A 26,109-nucleotide genomic window follows, 5' to 3' on the forward strand; every position below is an offset into this window, starting at 1 on the left:
TGTAGGATGGGGTATTTGGAGCTTTAAGATGAACGAGAGGACAGTTTAGAGGATCCATCACAACATTATTGACAAATTTTGCATTTTTATATCATGTACAATATATATTATCACTCATACTGATACTTTAACTGCTTCTGGTAACTATTAATGCAGACTTTGTCACTTAGTATATAAAGCACAATTTGGTACACAAGTGTAGAAATATGCTCAATGTCATGCCCTGCCAGATCAATTATTAATAGTTATGCATTATCTATATTGAACAGGCTGGGAGAAAAATTGAACAGGCTGGGGCTCTTTTCTCTAGGAAAGAGAAGGCTGAGGAGTGACCAAATAGAGGTCTTTTGAAGGGGTTCGATAGGATAGACATAGATAAGAGGTTTCCACATGTGTGGGAGACCAAAACTAGGGGCAATAAATATAAGATAGTCACTAATAAATCCAATAAGGAACTCAGGAGAAACTTCTTTACCCAAAGAGTGGTTAGAATGTGGAACTCGCTACTAAGTGGAGTGGTTGAGGCAAATAGCATAGATGCATTTAAGGGGAAGCTAGATAAGATACATGAGGGAGAAAGGAATAGAAGGGTCTGCTGATAGGGTTAGATGAAGAGGGATGGGAGGAGGCTTGTGTGGAACATAAACACCGGCATGGACCAGTTGGGCCAAATGTTGTACATTCTATGTAATTCTATGCAAAGCTCTTTCCAAACCAGTAAGTAAAAAAAAACAGAAACCCAACTAGAACTGAACTGCCAGGGCTTCATGGACTGGATTGCCAGGCCTTGCATATGGCCATGGGTTGTAGTTGGACCCCCATTTTGCATAGTATAAGTTCCCCATTGCCAACTGAACCAGCTTGCTTGTGATAACTATGTATCCAGCAACAGATTTGTTACAATGCAGACTTGCGTGGCGCCAAAGATGCCAATTACATCTGTTTGATAATGGACTTTTCAACCTGGACCCAAATTAAGAGCATAGTGTAATTTTTGATGGAGTCCATATTATTTTGCAGTTTAGTTCTGTTTAGAGATTTTCTTTTTTGCTGTAGCAAATTGTGTGCTGTGGTATGTTGTTTACTGAAGTTGTGGGAACTATTAATAGTTGTTTTGATAAAAATCTGTTTCATATTTACTTCTGTTCACCAATGTTTTTAAAATGTGTTGGATGATAAATAATGTGAAGTGTTACAGAAGATTCTAGATAAAACTAGATAAATTGGATTTAACTGTAGGGCTGAGTTTTGTTATTCTATGTGTTACTGCAGTTGTTGCATGTGATGCCAGTTTATTCCATTTGAGTATAATGGTCATTGCAGGTGATGCAGGGTTATTTAAGAATGGAGGGAGAGAGAAACCAGGTAACTACAGACCTGTCAATTTAACATCAATTGTGGGGAAGTTACTGGAATCTGTCATCAGAGATAGTGACTGAGCAGTTGGACTGGTATGAGTTGATCAAAGAGAGTCAGCGTGGATTTATGAAGAGTAGGTCATGTCTGATTAACCTAGTTGAATTTTCTGAGGCGGTCATTAGCATGGTGGATATGGGAATGTCTAAGGACGTTGTCTACATGGACTTCCAGAAGGCATTTCATAACAAGAGATTATTGGCAAAAATGAGAGCTTATGGAATTGGAGGTAACCCTGTGATATGGGATGGTAATTGGATGGGAGGTAGGAGATAGGGAGTAAGGGTAAAGGGTTTGTTCTTTGATTGGCGAGTATTTTCCAGGGATCTGTGCTGGGGCCTTAACTTTTCACCATATTTATTAATGACTTGGATGACAGAATAGAGAGTTGTGTATCCAAATTTGCAGATGACACTAAGTTAGGAGGCACAGTAAGTTGTGTGGCCTTTTTACTATGTTAAAGGTGCTATGTAAATGCAAGTTGTTGTTCTTCTTGTTGGATGGGAGCAGGAGATTACCAAGGGACATAGACTAAGTGAATGGGCCAAACTGTGACAGATGGAGTTCAATGTGGGGAAGTGTGAGGTCGTCCACTTTGGATCTGAGAAAGACAAATCAGAATATTGTCATGTTGTGCTAGTGCACAGGTACAAAATGTAATCAAAAAGGCGAATGGAATGTCGGCCTTTATCTCAAGGGGGCTGGAATACAAAGGGGAGGGACTTATGCTTCAGTTTTATAGAGCTTTGGTCAGACCCCATCTGGAGTACTGCATTCAATTTTGGGCACTGGATCACAGGAAAGATATATTGGCCTTGGAAGGGGTGCATAGCAGGTTCACCAGAATGATGCCAGGGCTTAGGGGGTTGAATTATGAGGACGGGTTGCATAAACTTGACTTGTCTTCCCTTGAGTTTAGAAGGTTGAGGGTTGACCTAATTGAGGTTTTTAAAATGATTAAGGGATTCGATAGGGTAGATACAACGAAACTATTTCCTCTGGTGGAGCAATTCAAGAGGGCATAAACTTAAAATTAGAGTCAGCCATTTAGGGGAGAAATCAGAAAGCACTTTTTCCACACAAAGGGTTGTAGAAATCTGGAACTTACTCCCACAAAATCTGTTGAGGCTAGGTCAATTGAAATTTTTAAGACTGAGATTGATATCTTTTTGTTAGGTAAGGATATCAAGGGATATGGAACAAAGGCAGAAAAATTGAGTTGAGGTACACATTAGCCATGATGTAATTGCATGGCGGAACAGGCTGAATGGCCTACTTCTGTTCCTATTTTATTCCATGTAAGTACAATTGTTTACATGATGTAAGGTTTTCCACGTGGGGATCAGTTTTATTATTTCTGTGTATTTTGACAGCAACACCAATGCAATGTGCAGTGGAGCAAAAGAGTGACTCTATTCAGCAATTCTAGATCTGCACTTCAAAATTAATACAAATCAGCAAATTTTAATATATTTCTAATGTACTTTCATGCTTGCAATTCAGAATAACAGTACCGTGCTACAGAAGTTATTTTTCCATATTATACAGGAGAAGTACAGCAACAATTTCTTTCTCTGCTTGTAGGAATAAAACAGGGAATAAAATTTTCTCAGTATTAGGTGTAAAGGCTTTTTAGACAGGTTTGTGGCAGTAATAGGGCAACATTTTGGCTCTGTCTAGCTTTAACTTATTGCTGGTAGAAAGTCAAGCCTCCTAATCATTGAAGACCAAGAATAATCACAATTAGGCACCTCAACAACAGATATGAAGCCTTTGACTGCTGTAAGTAACTGTGCACTAACACCAGTGATAGAGCTGAATGAAAAAGAGTTCACTTGACTATAAGGAATGAAGAAGCAGAAGGTCAATCTGGGGATAGAAGAGAATGGTGGAACAGGTTCGAGGAGCTGAATGGCCTATGCCTGTTCCTATGTTCTTCTCATTGCAGTTTAACTGCTTTATTGACTGATGTCCGTGGCCTTCTACATCAATACTCCCACATTCTGGTTCTTTTATGGAACAACACAATCCAGTTATCTCTGTGGCTTGGCAAGTTTAGGACTGGTGTTGACATGGTTGCAGAAGCAATGCAGTTGAAATCGTATGGTGTGATATTTGTAATGAATGCATTAACACATTCAGATGAAATTCCTTTGTCTGCTACTTAACAAAGGTGTTGACTCATTTATTTTAGTGTATTCATTATTAATATCAGAAAGAGCAATTTCAACTTCAATAGCTTTCCACTCTGTCAGTATCTGGCATAAAGTTGCTTGTGAGAGGTAAAAGAAAGCCGACACTTCAATTACATACATACCCCTCCCTCGTACCTTATTCTTAATGGCCACCACTAGGTAAATTGATTTATCCCCGGTCCTAAAGCCAGTGCTTAGGAGCTATCGTCAAAGGAGTGGAATAGGATAACGGGCAGGATGTGAAGGCTATAGTAATAGACTTGTGTCATCCAATTTTCCTTTTTGTAAGTACTAGCAGAGACAAGGACTCCTGGAGGTTAGCCCTAGGTTACAAAATATTGGGCCATAATTTGCTTTGGCAGGGTATCTAACAGCATCTGTCATTAGTTAGACTTGCCCTTGCACATTTAGATTTTTACATTTTTTGCGTGGCAAGTTGTTGAAAGTGCGAGGTGATAATGTCACAACGAGGGAAACAGGGCATCTGGGACCTGAACGAACAGGGCAAGCAACTGTGTGTCTCCTTAACCAATCAGATTGAAGGATTGTGAAATTAACAGCGCAAGGACTGAGAAGGAAATGGGTGAATTCAATGTCAAACCAGGCAGAGAAAGAGAAATAAAGAGAGGGAGAGAAAGATTGGATTAAGAGAGAAAGAGAAAAGGGACAGAAAGGAAAGTAATATTTTTTAAAGAAAAATTTATATTTTTAAAATCTTCAACAACAATTAAAACCTGAAGGATTGAGACTCTAAATTGTAATAGTTAATTTTCAGTTCGAGAGACTGGCAGTAATTAATACTTATCATGTCATTAAAAAGGGTACTTAGACTGAAATGGGCAACACTTAACTTTCTGTGGCGAGTTTAGTTTGTATCCACTGTGAAAATACAGCAACTTCACACCTTTCAATGCATTTCAACGGTGAGGCAGACAGCGAGATGCCGTTTTCGCAAAGCTAACGGCGGAGCAGCGCATCTGGGACAGCAACTTTTGGATTTCCGTGTTTAACCTCGCATCTGCCCTCGCCTGAAGTTGCTGCAGCATTTGTGCATAAATAATGATGAGTGCCATCAGCCTCTCTGTTATTTTGACAGCAAATGATGGCCCATTAGTCAGATTGAGATATTTGAGATGATAGGAGCTGGAGTTGCTATCTGCTCTTATCGTTTGGAGATCTTCATTGTGGCTGTGAGTCTGAATGTAGTACAAACAGTCTTATCTTTTGGAGATCCAGACCTCTAAATCACTAAAATACGTCATTTTCAAACTACAGACATGACAGTGAGCTTGCTTACAAATGTTGCACCAAGTGGAGTGGCTATAAAACAAATCAGTCAAATGTCATGGAGTGGGCATCATTTTAGCAAGTGATATACATGCAACTGGATCTGGAGAACGAGACAAGACAATCAAGAGATGGGATGTATTTAGGAGAATTGAATGCTTTGAAATAATCTACATCACAATTTTTAAAAAAGGCTTCCTACTCTCTTTAACGGCTACCCAGAACAAGATATCCAAATAATTAAACAAAAACCAGCTTATTTCTGCCTCTGTCCCTCTCTCTCATTTCTTGCTTTGCATACAAAGGTGTAAATGTCTTTGAACTTCTAAACCACAGTCATGACGATGAGCTGGCTTATACACATTGCACCAAGAGGCTACGAATCCCATGACATACCTCGGACATGGAATGGGAATCATTTTCCCCAGCTGCAATACCTGCAAGCAGTTCTACTAGCCCAAGCTGAGTACAGTGATGCTAATGAAACCCAGATGACTATTCTACGAAGCATTTCAGTGCCTGAGTGAATAGTCCCATTCAGACGACCAGAACGTGCACATGTGCATATAAACACACACACAAACACTCGTATTGTACCTCCAGGAGAATCAGGATATCAGCTGCTGACATTCCAATGAATTTAAAATGGCCATCCCCCCCACCACTGCCACATGTTAAATGTTCTCTTTTGCAGTATCTGGTGATGATACAAATATTTCAAGTGTTTTGGATTTAGGTACCTGGGGGAGTAAAAGAGGGCTTGTGTAGAGACTATGGCCACATTATATCAACTTAGGTGATTTTTGGCACTAGGCAGTGGTTTTCTACGTTGGTGCATTGTATTATCAGCTCACTTGTTTTGAAATAGCTGTGCTGATGGCTCAGTGTTTACATGCACAGGCTAGAGACCAGAAAGGGTCCAGATTTAACTCATGGTCTGTACTGGGTTTGCCAAGGTACCAGATAAGGGGTGAGTGGCAATATGTGAATAGCCTCAGTATCCTAGGTTCGGGAGAGGAAATATTTACCAGGCTCTTACTCTTTAATGACCCGTGTTGGAAGTCTTCAAATGTGGATGTAGAACAGTGTCCCAGTACAAGCTGCCATTTTCAGGAGAGGGGAGTAAATTGTGGGGTTAGTTAGTAAAAAAATTGTGCTTTTCCTAAATTGTACAAATTACACATAGGACGTTTTAATGATAATATCAGAAGAAATTATTTGGAAATAGGAAACTTCTGGAAAAATTGAAACTGCTAAATTAATTGGAAGTGTATTAGAATGATTCATGCAGGGCCAAAGGTATTTTATGTCTGGATTTCATTACCGGGAATGAAAAATGTCAGCCTTGTTTTCCAGAAGATAAAACTGTTTGTGCAAATTATCTGAAAGTAACAAATTTATATGGAAGCTGTGGGCCAACCAAAATGCATCATCATTCAAAGTAAATAAATCTTCTACATCTCAATAAAATTTATACTAGATAGCATGTTGAGATTACCACAGAAACTCACAATGGCAATAGCTGACCGTTTGTGAATGTAGATGCATCTAAATGGCTTACACTCATATAAGGGTAAGTCTTGCAATTCTGTGCTCGCTGGGGCAGAGGTCAACATGCCTGATTCGTGGCACTTCTGATTTCTGGAAAATTGGGAGTGCTGCATATCAGTGTGATGATCTCCACGCTCCATTCTCTGTGAAGTGAGGCTGAGATCTTTATTTATATGATGCTTTTTGCATCTGCAGGGCATCCCATAATGCTTCACAGCTAATGAATGACTTTTGAAGTATAGTCACTGTTGTAATGGCAGCATGTAAGTGTGTTCATAGAAAGATAGAAAGACTTGCAGTTATATAGAGCCTTTCACGACCTCACAACCAATGAAGTGTGGTCACTGTTGTATTGTAGGAAATCTGGCAGCCAATTTGCAAACAGCAAGGTCGCACCAAGCAATGTGATAATGACCAGATAATCTGTTTTATAGTTGATTGAGAGATAAATAAATATCTGTGCGCTTCAAGGATATGCCCTTAGAGTCCAGTACCCTCCGGCACCGTCATGGACCAGTTTTTATAGCTATAGCATTAATATAAGCCATTGCGTCACCACACAAACCAGTCGGTGCCAGTCTGGTTAGATGTGTTGCCCCACTCGTTCCTGGTGATCTCACGGAAAATCTTTCTGAAAATGGTTTAAATTGAGCGGATTTCATTCAGTGTCACAAATTTCTGGCGGGAAACTTTAACTTTAGGTCCTGCAGTAATTTCTCTGTTATTGCAATAATGTTTGTGTATTGACTGGGAGATTAGATACAATTGTCATTAGGAGCATTAAATTGTCTGTTTATTCTGAAACAAAGGCCACCGTTTCTTTTAGCCCCGATTGTCAGAAAGCCCAAGCAATAGCCATTTCCTGTTTTTAGATCGGGGGTGATATTGCGATACCTGTTGCTGTTAAATCAGTGCACGGAGTGTCGCTGAGCCAAGCTGGTACAACGGATGACAAAGGATTCGCAATAATAGTGTTACAATTGTGCATTGCAGACACGAGGAATTAATTTCGACAGCCCTACTTCTGACAGCACGCACTCGAAGTGATATTATGCATCACAGATAAGATGTTAAGAGATATGAATACATCACATAGAATGCAGATTTGGAGAGATGTTATTTAGAAACTTGTTCACAAAGTCAGGAAGATTAGCCCAAGGACATTTGGAGCCCCAACAAATACAAGATGATATGGAGATAAATGTAACGGGTGGAGACAGGTTTTATAGCTGGAACGGGCGCTTTAATATTGGATCATTAGATATTTTTGTGCATATTTAATAAACATAGTGAGTTCTATTCTGTTTACAGCAATAAAGTCAAAACTTAAGTTTTTTTTGATTTTGACCCTTTTGGGGAGATGTTAATATTTTTAAATAAAAAAGATGTACAAATAGATGTTTAAATGATACGCACGATGTGGTTGATCTGGACGGGACGTGATTACCACTACTGAAAAGTGAGGACCGGACCTGAGCTTGACCAAAAATCCCTACTACAGGAAATATTTGAAGAGAGGCTAATATGCCGTTCGAGTCACTGAGCGAAGGAGGGCAGGGAAAGAGAGGCATCTTGGAAAGGCTTTGTGTGTTCGCTTTGTACGTGAGGAACGTGCTTGGGGTCCCCCCAATCCTTATTCTGAATCTAGTTCGGCGTTTTTTCTTACAATAGTCTAGACGATTGAATTACTGGGTCCATTGCAGCTCACAAAGAAAAATCCTATTTTAAGCAGAAAATAAAGTCTACATTGTGAAAATCAGTGTGGATTTAAGAAACAATTAGGCTGGTAATGTATGTTTAAAGTGAATAATATATGTAGAAATAATTAAGAGCTCGAAAAATGACCAAATTTTTAAAAAATAGAATTAAAATACGTCGGCGTTATTAAAAGTAATATAAAACGGTTCGATATATTTTCACCAAACTGATTTGCTTTTATTAAATTACAGTGTTTGGAGAATTCAAAATAGGGAAACCTTTAATCCCATTTTTTTTGTATTGCGAATGAATGATGAAGACAAAGCAAAAAGAATAAGATTTAAACGAACTTCTAATTCACAAACATCCTCGAAATAACGTCTTCTGGAACAAAGGCGAGACCTTTAACAACCCATGCAACATATTAATTATCTATTTAATACATTTTCATTGTAATTCTGCAAATTTGTCGCTTTAAAGTATTTTTATATGTCTAATGAAATAAAGCAGGTCCGTGTATTTTTGTCTGGTTAGGTATATTGATTGTGAAACTGAATGCAGCTTTGCAAGAAGTTCCATTATTTTATAAGGCACCTTTTACTTAAATTATTCTTTTTAGTGCATATATAAAGAATGCTTTAATACTTAAAAGTATGTTATTTCTATCTATGCATATTATTATCTATATCTATTCTTTTATATAGGATGGTGATTTTTTTTTGTACCATTGCTACGCATAGCCAGGAGGAATCTTTTTTTTTAAAAAGGGGGGCATTCCCCTTAAAGTCATTTTAGGTCTGAATGATTGACAGTTCCCGGAGCCAGTAAAACGAGCGCAAGTGACAAAGGCACAGCCCAATCAGCATCGAGATCCCGGGGGGGTTTTACATGCCGGTCATTTGCATGCTGTTCCACCATAGGTGGATGGGGCGATGACGCCGGCGGGAGTCACGTTGCGGTAGTGAGTGGTTAAAAAAGCCGGCCGGCCGGCGGGCGCTGAGTCACTCTCTCGGGGTTCAGCCTGGTTAATACCTGCAGTGAAAGGTGCATTAGACCAGCAGCTTCAGTAGCACGTTTGCAGCATTGCGGATCAGATCAGATCGGAGTTGAACTAGACGGTGCACGTTGAAAACCATCGCAACCTGTATTCCGGCCATCCTCTTGCATTGGGACACATCGAATCCCATCCAAAAAAAAAACACCCCCCCACCCCCACCCCTTCAAAAGCCCATCCTTTACCAGCAGCGCAAGCAAGACAATGCCCAGGGAGTTAACGCGGAACCCAATGCAGAAAATATGGATCCCTTACAAGGATGAGGCACCGGCATTGCCATCCCGATGTGAGTCTATCGTAGATATAGGCATCGCGATCTTTGTATTTTTTAGTTTTAATCAACGTTAAAGATGTAGACAAACCACGATTCTCTCAGTTTTGAATGGTCACTGAGTCACGGAATATCACTGATTTATTGCTAACATGGGGATGTCTGCACCGCCGCCGAATGTTGTACGTGAGCAGTCGGTAGTTTTTCTTTTGTTATATGGGTGGATTTCTCCCGCCCCTTTTCCCTTTTGTATCAAACAGTGAATCGCTCTATCCTTTCAGGAGTCTTATCGTTCCAGACTTTGTGGTTGTTTTTACGGCAGTAAGCTCTTTGAAATACACATGACTGCCTGTGGGAAGCCGGGTTATTTAAGGACACAGTAGTATCAATGACATACTTTACGCTTCCTTTTTATCTGAAGTTAGTTAATGACAGTAATTTTTTTTCCCCTCTCTGTAAATCGGGTCCGAGAATGCAGACGCTTTTACGTTTGAATGAAGGTTGGGCTATAAACATGTGGCACTATCATGCGCGTCCAAGCTCAAAGAACTAATTCCTTGGACAGAATGTGCTACTTACGAAGTGTGTATATATATATTTATATTATATTAAAATTTCTGCTAATATTAGAAACACATTGTAAAGATTTAGCCTTGTTTCTCTTGTCGGCCGGTTCAGCATCCGGCAAGCATGTGGATTTCACGTGTCTTCAGGTGCTGAGATTTTTTTTCTACTTTTTTAAAAAAGATTATTTAGGCGAGTTTGCGTTTTATTTTTCGGATGTAGGTCAAATGCCCGTTCCACTCCTGGTTACTGTGTAATCGCTGGATTCCATTAGATTACCATAGACGTTGCGGCGTTGCTCGGTTGCTGATATGTCAGTTTCAGTCGTTGCCGACTGGAATCGCACAGACCCGGACACTTGAAGGCACCGATTGTGGCCCTTTTCTACCTCTTGCATTCCTCTGCCATGTGACAAAGAGGCGTGACAGTCATCTGCTAACCCGTCCAGAGTATGCGCCGGTTACTATAGACGCGTTGTTAAACTTTAAATGGGCGAGAGTATTTCATTTTGACCTCCTGTATGTTTTAGATTTTTTTGAGCTTGGCTATCCGGTTAACTTCACGGAAAGCCTTGAGACTTTCGGTTATGCCCGGAAATACCATTCAAAAATGTCCTTTTTTTGAGGAGGTGATTACATCACAAGTAACTATTGTATTCCAGTAAAGAGGAAGAAGGAATTGCATATTAGGCAACATCCCAGCTCTGATGATGAAGGACCGAACACACACGAGTCCTGCAATAGTAGACCTACTGAAATATTTGTGACCGTTATGAGGGTTTTTCCAAATAGTATCGTTTCCGCTCTATTTTATTCGCCTTCGAAACTAAGGTGGTACTTGGGATATTGTAGCGGATCTCATTTCCGTTCTTTTTTTGCTCCCTACTGTAGTTTGAAATTTTGATGCAAAAGTTGCCTGTTTACAGCTGGTGTCAGCTTGTCAAATGTTACAAATTAGACAACAGGGCAGTGGAACGATGCAGTGGCTGTTGCTGTGGCAACACAGTTCAAAGCTTCAGCTGACGGTGCACGCAGTGCTTCTGCTACTGAATGCATTAGATTGCCTGTAATCAGTTTTGATCCTCAATGGAGTTGGGCTGAGCCCTGAATGCTGGCCAGAAGAATCATACTGGAGAGGATGAAAAGATTCCTGTAGAGAGTAATGGGATTAAATGTACAAATGGCAACATTAGTTTGAACTGCAAATCTGATCTGATTTTTTTTTAACAAGGCAAACTACATTCATTGATGATCTTGACTGTTTTAGAACAAAAGCTATACTGACACCAGTTAAATGCATGTTGTTACATTAATGCTGATCTGTAGGTAACACCTTTTTAGAAAAAAAAAGTCTTGCCCAACTTGCATCCTCCATGTATCTGTGTGTGCAGTTGACATTATGGCTGTTTTCAGTCCCTCTGTCCTGGAATTAGCCCTGTGCCTCACTAGTGATGTAGGTGGGACACTAAAGATAAGGTGCTTAATTGGGTAAATATACACAGTATTCCAGTGCACAGTTCCACTGGTCATCTTGAGAAAGCACTGTCGACTTTACAGCCCTTGTCAGGTCTTCCAAACAGTTACTACAGTCTAAACCAAAAGAATTGGGAATTTTTTCTCCTTTCCTACGGGGGAGGATGAGATGCATGACTTGTCTTGAGCCATCACATGGACTTGCAGACCATTCTATCTGTAGCACATCAAAATGAGTTGCTCTCTTTTTTGCCCTCCTTTATATTTATACAGTGGGACCTCCACTATCTGCTGCCCTAGTTATTCACCAGTCTTTCTGCAGAGGAAAAAGTTTCCATGAAACACCACCGCATTGTGCAGTTTCTTTTGTTTGGATAAAACTTTTTTTGTATTGTGCTTGTCTTTGTTCCAAGGGGTATTGCTGGACTGTGCATTTAAGACCAATATTTGGGGACTTTTGATTGTTGGTTTCCTTTATCCACTGGAGCAATTCCCCTCATAAGGGTGGATAATGAAGATTCTGTTTTTTTTTGTACAACTTGCTCCTCATCCTTGTTCATAACTTCTCCGGTTGCCCCGACCTTCAACTAGCTACTGCTTTGATCCACAGTTTGTCATACCATTTCGTAAGATCGTTCTTGTCATCTTCAAGCCTTCAGACATGCTTATGGGTTCGAGCCAACGGATGACGCTCTTCACTTCTCCTGCTTGTATTGCCAGCCTCTGCCCTGTCCTGCCTTTGAGAAGTTGCACCAACCATTTCTATGAAATTAAGGTAAAGGTTAAAACTGTGGTATTAATAGGATACCATACAGGTTAATGGTCCTGTAATTCTCTGATCAGACATAACGCACACCATGGAACTTAGAAGTGTCCTATGTGGTCAGGTCCATTAAAATGAATGTTATATAATCAGGACCCATGTGATATCCTCTATTTGAATATTTTTGCTACTTTTCTCATTTCTTCACTTTACCTTCCCTTTCCTAAACAGAAGTCACTTGTACTGGGTGTGGTACTGCAGATGGAAGGAGGTTTTCTTAATTGAACTTTAAAACCAAGTATCCAACTGTCAAAGTATATATTACATCTGCTTAAACTAGCTGAGTGTAGTTTGGAACAGTTTGTGGGCATATTCACATTATTATTACAGTACAGTTCATGACCTGATGGAAACTTGTAATGTGCTGAGACATATTGATTGTCCTGTACTGCAGTTCTCTTCTTGGAACGATGCCGGTCAGCTGCTGGCTGATGTGTGATCATACTACACATTAACACCATGGTTTGCAGCTCTGGTGTTTATACAGTTTGTTAATTCTGAAATTCCCAAATCTAATTATTTAGCCTCTGAAATCCGTAATGTTACAAAGTAAGTAGGTGGCACTGATACAAGTGTACTTCACAGTCCCACCCAATTTTAAAAAAATAAACCCCCAGCCTGTTGTCAGTGGGCTGTTGAGCTGCACAGGCTAATGGACTGAGTTGGGACACCCAGTGCTTGCCCCTTTTCCCCACCATGTGTACACATGCATGCACTTCACCGAGAGCCAGTGTGGAGACATTGCGACTAAATTGGTCATCTTGCCTTGAGCAAGAATGGCACAGACAAGGGATTAAATCTTCTTGGGTTGTAGGACATAGTGCCCCATCATTGTACAAGGAGCTGCAAGGAATCTATTCTCAACTAGTTTAAGCATTAAAAAAAACAGTTGGTGGTTTCTTATTTAAAAAAATAGTTCAAGTAAGGAAGGGTCAATTAGGATTAATGTAAAGCAAAACCCTCTTGAGACTGTACCCTGAATACCATAAATTCAAAAGAAGTTGGTGCAGTTTCTCTGCTCAGGCTATCGAGGATAAAGCCAGACAGCCCTTTCGTTACTTTTTGAGTATTGTAAACATTTACTGTATTATTCTATGAACATGCTGCAGTATAGCTTACAGCTTTTCTGCAAAGTAGCTGCTATGTTACTGAAAAAGGACAATGTGACTCATCGCGTTCTTAATTCCTTCCCAAAAGGCATCATTGTAGTGTTGTAGTCACTTTCCAGCAATGTGGTGACTCTGAAATGCTTGAAAGATGTTGACTTTGTCAGCAATCTTTGTTGGCTAAGAAAACACAATTAGAAAAATGGGATACAGTGTCCGAAGTGTACTTGTGAATTGTTGGCACCTCTTTGCATTTTTGACACTGGATTCTAGTGCTTAGTAGACTTGGGAATTTCAGATTTACTAAACAGTGAATAGTAACGGTGCAGTGAATACACACCAGTGCTGGAAACTTCAAGGTGTTTGCTCATTAATACACAGTTTGGAACAATTTATTGATATTTTTTGCTGTCACTATCATACTACAGCTCGTGGTGATGTCCTGATGGAATACTTGCACTGTGCTTTATATTAATGACTGCTACAATGCAGCTATGTTCTTGGAATGATGCCAGTCAGGTTTATGATGGCACTGTCTGCATTTAATTTAACAATAAAATCAATCTGCCTCACATTATTCTTAATCATATAGATTAATACAGACCAGAAGTTGCCAGCTTTGATCCGTGGTTTATGTTGTTAACTGATCTCTGTCAGACAGCAATTGGGGTGCTACAATTGGCCTGGCACCCCTGGGTTAGGAATGGAAAAGTTGTTCAGATCTAGGGTGCTTTCCATGCCACCCTGCTGGAAGTTGCAAGTTGGTGAACATCAGCTGAGGACAGGATAAGGCCCAGCTGTGATGTTTCTTCCCCCAACCCCCCTGCCATGTTTGAACAGCTTGTAAATACTCAGTTAAGATTTCCATGCAAAGAATGACCACTTGGATGAGGTACTGAATGGTGTCTCTGGAACGAGCATTAGCAAGAGTGAAGGGGGAGGGAAGAGAGGGGAACACAGTGTTTGAAGTACGTTGACCCTTTGAAGGGGATACAATGGATAAAAGTGACTGCAGAATTCAATGACTACCCTCAGCAAGATCTGCAGTATTGAGCATAAATTGGAATAATTAGACATTGTGCGTTGAATTTAGACAAAAGGACTGACCTATTTCTCCATTAGTGTGTCCGTTGTGGAGTATTTGGGTTATCGAGAGGGGAGTGGGTAACAAGGCTGTGCTATTTTACAGTAGTGGTTGCACTCCTGGGCTCCCTGTCCTAACTTTTGAAACTCAGTGTCAGCTACCCAAAGAAAATGCTATATCATTGTATGGCCTTTATTCATGAACAGTAACAGAAATAATGTGCTATTAAACATATGAATACAAAAAAAATCAGAAGGCTGATGGAAACGTGATGACCTTGGTGACCCCAGTTCAAAAATGTTTTACAGAAATGACTTATTTACAAATCGCTAGACTTGGAGTCAAGTTTACCGTAGCAAAGAAGCCCTTTGTGGCTGGGGTAATGGCCTCTGAGCAGAATAAAAGGCTATCTGTGTCCATTTTGTAGAGGCAGTGAGCTGTCCTTATCAGTTACTTTCTAATCAATTTTATTCATTGACTTCATGGAGAGGCCATTGGTGTCTCTAAGCTGATTTTCTGCTACAGAAATCCACTGCAAATCAACAATTGGTGCTTGGATTAGGATTTTCAGCAGTTTAGGATGTTCATGGGAATTGACTATTATTAATTTGCTATTTGTGACATTCTAAAGCTATGGTCAGAAAAGTGCTTTAAGTATATTTGTTCCCCCATGGTGAAATTTTATGTTATTATGTGTGACGAAACTGATTACAGAATTCAGTTTTATGTCTAAAATGCTAAATTAATTTAATCTATTGTAGTTTTTAATTCATCAACTGTTTTTTTTTAAAAGCCCCAGTTGTAGTTTTCTGGTCAGAGTTGTGGTTTGATTTCCCCTGAGGATATTGGGTTGTTGTAACAGGCCAGATGGGTCCTGATGTAATGCATCTGAAGTAGGAACCTTTTATATTCTAGATTGCATAAATGCTCTTTTCACATGCTTTTGTAATCAAGAAAATTCTCCCATCTAAGTGTACAAATACAATGGACGGTAATTTTTAGATAGAGTTCAAGAAAGGTGATTTACAGTTACATTTATAAACCTTTCTGGATAATCATAGGCTATTAACTTTGAATGGCTGAGGCTTTCCTTCTGTATGTTGTATAGCATCTACTCTGTTCCCTTATACTCCTGGGTGAGGAGACCTTGGACCTTGATGCATGTTGTATTTTACCTTGGGCATTTTGAGAGATCTTGGCTTACCGTCTGGATTCTGTACATCAGTTATCAGCTTGATTTATTATTGATTTATGATAAGAATGGCCCGTGCCAAATACAAGGCTTTACTGCCTTGCAGTTCCATAAGGCCAGATTTATGGACGTGACGTTAAAGTTTGTGAGTGCTAAATAACACATTGTAGTGTTTAATAGACTTGACTCAATTCTTCTGGTTGAATATGTCGTGACCGAGAACTTCTTTCCTATTTCATGGATGCTGTAATACATCAATTTTATTTGATGCCTCTGGCTTAGTAACAGCTCTCCTGTGTAGTTACCAAGAAATACATGGGCGTTTATAACCAAATTGGGCCATAAATTAATTGCTAGATTGCCACAAGAATGGACTGATAGTTGGGCTAATGAATAGACTCCTATATCAATACAGATTAATTGGACCATGGGCAAAAAGCTTTTCATGCAGATGTAACTTCAAACAACCAGGTATTTTAGTTTCTAATTGTGTTGGCAGGCTAGTTTTGTTTTCATTCCCATGGAACAGCTTGTGTGGATTGACTAGTTTCTCCCTCCGCATATATTCATTACAATTGTTATGGATTAGCAGATCTCTTAATGATATGGGGCCCCCACCAATGTCTTGCCGTCCTAATTTTCTGCATCATTTCAGATTATTGATGCTTGGGAGAGTTGGCCATGTGCCTGAGCTGAACATGGGACTTTTCCTAGGGAAGACTGATCAATTGTCTTGTTCAGACAGGCATCTTTGTGTCTGTTTTAATCTCCTTGTCTGAAGTAAAGTCATGCAAATGCCGATGGTGTCTGTCCTAGGTATGATATCATGTTGCCCTGGATGCAAGGGCCTTTTCATATCTGTGCTTGGTGACAATCCTTTTAAAGCAGCACTAATGCAACTGAACTATTATTGTACAATTGATTTTCCTGTGGGTTTGGAGGGTACTGCTTTTCTGGATTATTCAAACTGAACGAAACTAAAGATTTAGTGAAATATGTTCCTTTTTCGGTTTGAGTCAATTCCATTCCAAAAAAAAAAACAGATTTCTGTCCTCGCTCCCCCATCACTGATAATTTCATTCTGTGTTAAAACAATTCTTCTGGGGAGGAAAACCACTGAATGTAGAGTGGATGACCATGGAGCCATTGTGTGGCTTTTCTGGCTAGAGATGCTGCCATTGTATTGATTCCAGTTGTATTATGTCAGAGACTTTAGATTGCTTCGTATTGCAGTTAAAATGTAAATAATGTTGAGACAGCGACTCGAGGCAGGCACACTTTAAAAGGTAAATATTGTAATCTGCTTAAAAAGTCCTGGGACTTCTCCTCAAACTGTCCGTGTCTTTTAGTAACTTAACTTGAAACTTGCAGACATGGAGGAGGATCAAGTGCAACAAAATAAATGATTGTTTGCTTTTAATCCATTACACTTTGCCAGATGTGTATCAAGTTACATCTCTTTTTTTTCCCCCATCCCCCACCCTTCCCCCAAAATGAAAGAAACTGAACTCTGTATTCCTGTAACTGCCTCTTCTGCTGTGGACTCGATAATTCCTATGTTCAGCTGCCCCTTTTGTGAAAAACAATTAAAATATATCTGTTCACTTCAGTGAAACATGAAGATTTTTGTGACTGACCCAAAGTCTATGCTTTTAGGATTCTGGTCAATATGTGGTATTACAGATTGCTTGTTCAGCTGATCTACTCGACTTTAAGCACTGTATTTATTCAAAAAACGTGGATCTGTGTTTAGCACTATTTGTGCAGATTCCAACTGGCTGTATCAGCTCAGGTACTTGTCCATTTAAACCGTTCTACCCGAAAGCTTGTTACATGTACTGATGGTGCCATACTGGGAGAATCGTGAGATTGAGACACATTTAGTTTTCATTTGTGCCTTGTTAGCTGATGTTTTTCGCTTGAAACTTTTCTTAAACAGGAGGGAGGGACAACGTACTTGTATTTGCTTTAACTATAAAACTTTTTTGAGCTTGTGATTGGAATCAATAAGCTGATGGAGGAAATTAATTGGTTAAAATGGCAGTGGGAGTTTCTTTTCCTTTTTCCCTCTCCACTCCCTGTGGCTTCTTTAGAATGTCACCTGCTGTTGTAGTTCATTGCAAGCAGAGCACAAGAGCACATTCCCAGTGCTGCTACTAACTTGGACATTGTAAATTAATTTAAAAGATGTCTCAGATGTGTGGGGGGAAAATGTATGATTCATATCTGTTGTGGAAATGGAAATTGGCTTTATCAATTAGTTTTTGCACCTACATACCTTGATGCATTTTTTTTCTTGAATAGCATCTGTTCCACACCTGACTAATTCCCCCACGGTGATTGTGATGGTGGGACTGCCAGCTAGGGGAAAGACCTATATTGCTAAGAAACTCACTCGCTACCTCAATTGGATTGGAGCCCCAACTAAAGGCAAGTATACTACCCAAGCAAAATACTATTGGGGTAAGGCTGGTCCTCCAAGGATTGCATTACACAATTGGGTTGTTGCATGTAGAGGGGTAACAACATTTATTTAAGTTCTCCTTGTTAGTGAGCAGATGTGTATAATTGCAAGGAACTGCTGATTTTAAAAATCCATTCTAACAAGTGAGATTCTATGGCAACTGAGTAGAATGCAGTGTCCAGGGTGTGATTTTAGCTCTTCCACCTAGTTAGTCGTGCCTGTTATAAGCAAACTTCCAGGTAAACCTCTAATACTCTGGGGGGGGAGGGGGGAAAGAAGTCTTTTAATTTCAATAAGGATCTTGTTTTAAATGGTAAATACCTCCAATGGTATGTTGGGGGTGTGGAAGGAAGTAAAACTTTACTGGATAATGTAGGAGGTATCATTTTGCTCAATATAAACCTACAGCATTGCTTAATTCAAAATTTCTATTTCCACTTAAACAATGTAACCTGGGAATAAATGCCAAAATTGTTCTTATGGTGATAAGTGCCCTTGCATGGCTAGGCATGAAATTTAAAAAGAAAAAAAAATCACAGGCTTTGCAAATAGGAGTGGGGTGGGTACAAAATGTGGGTTGAAAAAACAGTTGTAAAATCTTCACCTTTCTGCAATATGCCACACTAATACTCTTTCCCCCTGTTTGTGTAGTCTTTAATGTTGGAGAGTACCGTCGAGAGGCTGTAAAATGGTATCGATCCTATGACTTCTTTCGTCATGACAATGAAGATGCTATGAAAATTAGAAAGTAAGTGGCTTTGGTGTATGTATCTTAACTACAGTAAAATACAATACTTGCATGTATATAGAATTTCTCTAGTATAGGGCTGTTCCTTCTTGATCATTCTTTGATACATTACAGTATTAAGATGTTGGAACTTTAAAAAAAAACTTGTGTATCCTCCCCATCACCTAAAGGGATACTTCAATTTCATTTTGCCTGCTCCCCCTCCCAAAAAAACAAGACAACTTGAGTGAATTGCCGTAACCCATCCATGGTAAAATCTAAACACTATTGTCGTGAATGAATAGAATTGTTAAGGCTCATACACCTCCCCTGATTTGTTGAGCTGTTTCGATCTGAGATTATGTAGAATGAAGAATCAGGAGAAATGTAATCAAATCCTACAGAAGAGGGCAGAAACTAAGATCCAAGTACAGAAAAGGGGAGACTGATAAAGTGTATCGCAGAATTGGCTGGCTATCCCTGTGATGCAAGATCAAAATTTGGATAGCCAACACCTGCTCCTGAACTTTTAATGGATCCTGCATTATAATAAGTATAATTGATTACATTGCAGCACTCTAACTTTTTAATTAAATTGCATGAACATTGCAAATCATTGACATGTTTATCTCCTTCATTTTGAATTGCAGTGCTCTGCATCCCTTGAATTTTCTTTCCCACCCCTCCAACTATTTATTCTTCAATATTTGAAGGAACAACTTGAATCAGCTACTCTTGAATCTTTTGGGTAAATTTGTATTTGCAGCAGTGGAACAAGCCATGTGGCTATCCTTAACATATATCCTCAATATTCCAGTTTGACTGTACATAGATTTAAGGAAACTGCTCTGAACCAATGCATTCAATGAACATTCCTGTCCACAGTGGTGCATTGTAACCTCAACATCATTGGATGGGAGGGAAACTAGTGTATTAAAGATGAAGTACAATAGTTTAAATACTGTAGTTCCTAATTTAACAAACCCAAAAGTATTCTAACTGTCTTTGCTTCCCCCATTGTAAATTATAATAGAATTGTTCCTGATGAGTCATTCTGGAAGCTGTACTGTTGCTATAGGCAATCACAGTTTGTGTCATAAACTAGTCAATCTGACTTGTTCTCATTGTTTTCTCCAGGCAGTGTGCCTTATCGGCCTTAAGAGATGCAAAATCCTATCTTACTGAGGAAGGTGGCCAGATTGCAGTAAGTCCCTCTCCATAACTAACCAACTAGGCAAGCTGCTTTTTATAGTGGAGTGATCTCTGCCAAGGTTTCTCTTTCCCCAAGGGTACCATTCACCATCATGGGACTCCTTCCAATTGATTCAGTAAAAGGGTCCCAAGTTTGGATTTTTCCGCAGGCACTGTCTCATCTTATTCCATAACCCACAGAGAGGAGAGGCAACTCGAGCACTGTGTACGTGTTTCCCTCTTCTGTTTTTCCTGGGATATGATTTGTAACATTGCATAAGGCACCATGTAGTGCATGGCTTAAACTTGCAAGAGATGGGCACCCCTGGGGACTCAGAACATGACCATTTGGTTGGGGTCACGTAATGAAACACTTGTTCAGTTGAGGCTACCTTGCCAGAATAACATTTAGTTTATGTAGTGTTTACAAGCTGTAATTCATTTTTATTTCTATGGTAATGTTTAACTTTTATATCTATTCAAATGTAGTCTCTTACCCATGCTATATTTTAAATGGTAATTTGTGCCAAATATTGAAACGAGTGGGAATAGACACCACTCCATTAGGTATCAGCATTCCAGTTGATATAGTGACAGTTTTTGTACTCAATTTACCATCAAGCTAATTAAGAAGAATGCTGATGTTTTGAGAAAATGGTGGAGCATAATGTAAATTTAAACACTTGTGACCAAATCATTTCTTCTTTTGTCCAGGTTTTTGATGCTACAAATACCACCAGGGACAGAAGGGAGATGATCCTAAACTTTGCCAAAGAGAATGGATGGAAGGTCAGTATAGTCTTGAGGCAATTCAGAACAACTGTCCTGTACACTTCTAGGGAGGAGGTCTGAACCATCCAAAGCTCTTCAATCTTCTTTGAACCAAGAGGTTGACACAGTGAGCTACACTATGCACTAGGCTGGCTTATGCCTGGCCAGAAATGGTATGCCCCTACGACCTCAGATCTTGAACAGTATAACTATTGTCTTGGGCTTAAAATGAGGATGTCTGCTGGGAAATGGAATGTCTTGTCTGTATAAAGCACTGCGAGGTATGATGTTGGTGCCAGATGCAGAGTAAAGCTCTCATTCTACTCCCAGCAATGGAGTACATTTTCCTCTACTTGCCAATATGTGAAAATTAGTATTTTGAGAATAAAACTTACCTCTGAGTACCTTCTATTACAATTTCTATTAGTGTAAATGTTTACATTTCCCTCATCAACTATCCTTGTGAATTTAGGTCCGAATTTCAGATTTGCACTCGTTTCCATTTAAGCTCAATGCATGTAGAAACTTTTGCATGTGGGGTAGATGCACTTTTATCACATAATTGTGGCTGGATTAAACTTGCCTCTGTTCTAAGCATAATGTGCAAAACTCACTGCCCTGCCAAGTTCGCCTTCATTATAGGAGCTCTTGTGAGTGAACATGGATAATGATAATTTGCAATCTGTTGCCCTCCAATCAAGTATTTTGTAATTGGTAACTTTCTTGCCTTTTGAGAAACCCTTTGTCTCTTTATCCCTCTTCCCACCCCTGCACCCCTACAAAAAAAAGCATAAACGGTGGTGTGCATGTGTATTAACTGCAGTCGGAACATATGATGTTTTGGCAATCCAACTTTAGTTTATGGAAAAGGAAGCAAAGTGCAACCATTTGGTGGGGAAAGTTGGGCATTAAACGAATTGAATGTAGATGCTTTTGGAAAACCTTGTCTTTGGTCAGATGACATTTCAACACTACTATTGACCTGACAAATTATAATTTAGCTTCTCCATCCCATATGAAGTTTTTAAAATGCAGTATCTTTTACTTGCAGGTATTTTTTGTAGAATCTGTTTGTGACGATCCAAGTGTGGTGGCTGCAAATATTATGGTAAGTGGGGAAATATGTATTCATTCTAATAGTAATTATTATAGACCTTTTTGTTTCATACTATTTAATGAAATTCAATGTTTGGCTTACTTCTGAGAAAACTGGTTTTAATTTGCCAGTACAGATTACTAACGTTTCACTGTCCACAGGATGTGAAAGTGTCAAGTCCAGATTACATGGATTGTAACAGGACTGATGCAATGGAAGACTTCCTGAAGAGAATTGAATGCTATAAAGCAACATATCAGGCCTTGGACCCAGACAATTATGACAAGTAAGACCAATACTTTCAATTGATCTTTTGACATCGACACACTGCCTCTGTAGCTTTCTAATCACTGCATCAAAATTTCAAATAGTCTGGTTATTCAACTGAAGTGAAGGCTGGTGTTTAATCAGATCGATCTATGGTGTCCCAGTACAGCGGGACAAAGAAAATACTATTTGGTAAAGATGGTTAATGCATGCTGGACGTTCCTTCAACATAATGTGCTCAGGGCTTTTGTCTTGGGTTCAGAATGATAGCGCAAGGCAATGCCCAACTGATTACTGCCTATCCGCAGATGTTGTACAACACTCCTTACCTCCAACTATAGTTCAAACAAAACCCATAATGAAAGCATCAGATCTGTCAATCTTCAATTTAATCCAGATTAAAATATCAGTTTTCTTTAAAGATCATCTGAAACTACTCTGCACAAAATCCCCACACTCTCAACTGCTGATGTAAATGGACCTAATTCTGCACCTATACGGTGCAACCCATTCAATTTCTACCATTGTGCATCAAATCTGAGTCCAGAGTTAGAAAATGGGACCAGGGCAAACCTTGCTTATCATCCTATTTTGTGAAGATTCTGAAGTGCTTCCAATTGTAATTGATGTCTAAGGGTGTCACTCCTAATAATAGATATGACATTTATGATACTGTTTCTGTAGTGTTGCAGTCAAGGTAACATCATTGAAAAGTTATTGCAGAGAGCAAAGAATTGCACTGCCAATCTGTGCTAACTTTTTTTTCTCCCCTCCCTGTCACTTTTCATTAGGGAACTGTCATTCATCAAGGTGATTAATGTAGGCCGGAGGTTCCTGGTAAACCGAGTCCAAGATCACATCCAGAGCAAGATAGTTTATTACCTGATGAACATTCATGTCCATCCTCGTACAATCTATTTGTGTCGCCATGGAGAGAGTGAATACAACCTCCAAGGCCAGATTGGTGGCGACTCTGGTCTCTCCTACAGAGGAAAGAAGGTACATGTGAAGACTTGTACAATATTGGGTATTCAAATCCACATCAGGACAAATGTCAATGTTGCCATCAAAGCACGTTCTTATATTGGGGGTTGACAATGGGAGGTTCAGCTTGTCCTTTTTTGCTAGTATTAATGTATCCTAATGGTTTAATGACAGTAATGGGGCACAATATAAGCAACTTTGTGTAAATCATTTCAACAATTACTTCACATAGTGCTTTGTATGGCTCACTAACCAGCTTATTAGAGATCTGCAACATTAAAGAATAGTTTTGGTATAAATAGCTAATACGATGCATTTGTTGCACCACTTCTTTTCTAACATCAATGTAAATGATTGACTTTTCCTGGTCAGATTCACTCTGGCCTGCCCAAATATAATTGTTGCATGTGCAAATATCTATTTACAGGTGCTTTAGTCTGCCTTTTGGTTTTGCATCTTATAATGTGAATATACAAAAGAATTTTTACTGAGTTTGAGATAATGCAAGTGAATTATGTCCATTTATTAATAATGTAGATGCTCAAATATGCCTTTTGGATGAAGGTGACTATTTCAGTTTGTTCACTGACTAGCCTATCCTGACAACTGTCATTAGGATCACAAGGCACTCTTTGCTTTCTTTCTCCTTTCTTTCAAACAATGATGACGTTAGAATATATGAAACTCATCTTCCACGGCATATCTTGAGGTGGTTTTTGTGTTTTTATTTTTCAGTTTGCCACAGCATTAAGCACCTTTCTGGAGGAACAGAATCTTAAGGACCTGAAGGTTTGGACTAGCCAACTGAAACGAACCATCCAGACAGCAGAGTCTTTGGGTGGCCAGTATGAGCAGTGGAAGGCACTGAATGAAATAGATGCTGTAAGTAGTATTAAAAATAGTATTCCAATTTTTGTGGCCTGTCTGTCCATTTTAATCTATGTATAACTTTATTTATTACCCTGAATTCTAAGTTCTCTATTTTCCCTGACCATGAACAGCTTGTTTGCTAGTTTGCACACTTTCCTTGCATTTCAGTAACCAGCTGCAAGAAGGTGTGCAGCACTGCTCTCTTCTCTTCCCTCCCTGTGGAGGTGTTGAGCTGCTGTTGGCATCTAACTTAAAAGGGTACAAACATTGGGTACAAATCAGTCCCTTCAACTTTATGGCACTATTGATCATCAAGCATGTCATGAGCTAGTAAATATAGTGGGCTACTTCTGTATTGTTACTATAAACTGGTTGATTTAAATCAACTATTTGTAGCCTGGTCCAGTCTGTACAAGCAACCAAAGCTGTATGTTCTGTATTAGTCTAATAAATATTGAAAAATAAGGCTAGTTTTCTAATCTTTAATACTGTAACATTTTTTGATTTTTGACTTAGCAAGATTTGATTTGTATGCTTATATCTGGCACTAGGATTGACAGAATGCTGTAGTATGAACTGGATAAGGTTGGGGGTTCACCTTCAGTCTTGGATACCTTTTTGAAGGTATACAACGATTATTTAAAAACCTGTTGGCTCATAGTTCTATCTTTTCTGCGTTAAACATGCAAGACCCTGTGAGGAGAACAGTGTCGCAAGCTAGACCTGTAACTTTTCATTGCAAAGGAGCATCTGGACGAATGCAGAAGCCTCTAAATGAATGGGTTGGGAAAAGTTTGAGCAGCAATGTATTGTAACTGGTGGTTGTGATACACTGGCAAGAGCTCTGTTGTGTTAAATTTAAATTATTTAGCACCGAGTTAAATATGCTAAAGGCTATTTTGACATTTGGGGCTGAGGGTAAATGATGACCTGTTTTGAGTTAAGATGTCTTTTCATGTATTGCAGGGTGTATGTGAGGACATGACCTATGAAGAAATAAAGGAACAATACCCTGAAGAATATGGCCTACGTGATCAAGACAAATATTATTACCGCTACCCAACTGGGGAGGTAGGTAGCAGCTTGTATGGAGTTGACTAAGCATGACATTGCATTAGGTCTCAAATATTTGAAGATTGAACTATTTAACAAAGCATGGAAGCAGGCACTGCATTCGTGGTTCTGTTTTAGGGGGCTACTGGTGTATGAAGTCTGTTTCAAAACTAGTTTTCTAATCATTCTTTTGAAGGCTGAAATTTCCTTGGCAGCTTCCAGGATGTTTGCAGGATTATCTCAATTAATTTTGCAAAGAGGGTGTTGTTGTAGATAATCCCCAACAGTACTTAATCCCACGCTTTAAATCCTGTTATACTTTAGATTTGAGACATTTGCCTCTGGAAAAAGTTAACTTGAAAATGTAAACTGGATTATGTTTCTGCATGTTTTTGGTTTCTAATGCTAATTTTATTTTTTTTCTTCTGTTTTCAGTCCTACCAAGACTTAGTGCAGCGTCTAGAACCTGTTATCATGGAACTGGAGAGACAGGGTAATGTTTTGGTCATCTGCCACCAAGCTGTCATGCGCTGCCTCCTCGCATACTTTCTAGATAAAAGTGCAGGTACGTGAATTGAGCAGGATGTTCTGCAGTGTCCAATTATTGTCCTGTTTGTTCGATTTTATAAAAGTGAACAGCTTTCTTTTGCTGCCTATAAATCACCTAAGTCTAGGTGGTGCACAGTATAATATATAATACAGCACAGAACAGTGTAAATGGAAGACAGCTGTATTTCTACCATGCATAGAATTAAATGTTGAGAACAGAACAAGGGGATTAAATGCTGTATTGGTGTTGACTAATGATGGATTGTTTCTATTTTAGATGAATTACCCTATCTCAAGTGTCCTCTTCACACTGTACTAAAGTTGACTCCATTTGCTTATGGTGAGTTGTGTGATGTGATTGTGTGAATCTGTTACCTGGTTAGATTGTATTTTAAATTCAACTGACTGGGATTCATTTTCTTTT

At 39.2% G+C, this 26,109-nt stretch overlaps 1 protein-coding gene across 6 annotated transcripts in view; it reads left to right on the top strand.

The window, feature by feature from the left end:
* The window catches only part of pfkfb3 (6-phosphofructo-2-kinase/fructose-2,6-biphosphatase 3), an 80,510-nt gene that overhangs the window by 41,795 nt on the left and 12,606 nt on the right, over positions 1–26,109 (top strand). For 3 of the 6 annotated variants that reach the window (XM_068005095.1, XM_068005094.1, XM_068005099.1), the window contains exons 1-12: positions 9,163–9,487; positions 18,018–18,143; positions 18,829–18,925; positions 20,042–20,108; positions 20,810–20,884; positions 21,918–21,974; positions 22,124–22,248; positions 23,021–23,228; positions 23,949–24,095; positions 25,050–25,154; positions 25,572–25,701; positions 25,963–26,025. In XM_068005095.1, the coding sequence (XP_067861196.1) occupies positions 9,406–9,487; positions 18,018–18,143; positions 18,829–18,925; positions 20,042–20,108; positions 20,810–20,884; positions 21,918–21,974; positions 22,124–22,248; positions 23,021–23,228; positions 23,949–24,095; positions 25,050–25,154; positions 25,572–25,701; positions 25,963–26,025 (1,282 nt within the window). In that variant the 5' untranslated portion in view covers positions 9,163–9,405. Of the gene's footprint in view, positions 1–9,162; positions 9,488–18,017; positions 18,144–18,828; positions 18,926–20,041; positions 20,109–20,809; positions 20,885–21,917; positions 21,975–22,123; positions 22,249–23,020; positions 23,229–23,948; positions 24,096–25,049; positions 25,155–25,571; positions 25,702–25,962; positions 26,026–26,109 lie in introns of those variants that run through there. The other 3 variants (XM_068005097.1, XM_068005098.1, XM_068005096.1) reach the window with 1 other exon arrangement.

This window comes from Heptranchias perlo, chromosome 24 (assembly GCF_035084215.1).
Source record: "Heptranchias perlo isolate sHepPer1 chromosome 24, sHepPer1.hap1, whole genome shotgun sequence".
Classification (NCBI taxonomy): Eukaryota; Metazoa; Chordata; class Chondrichthyes; order Hexanchiformes; family Hexanchidae; genus Heptranchias; species Heptranchias perlo.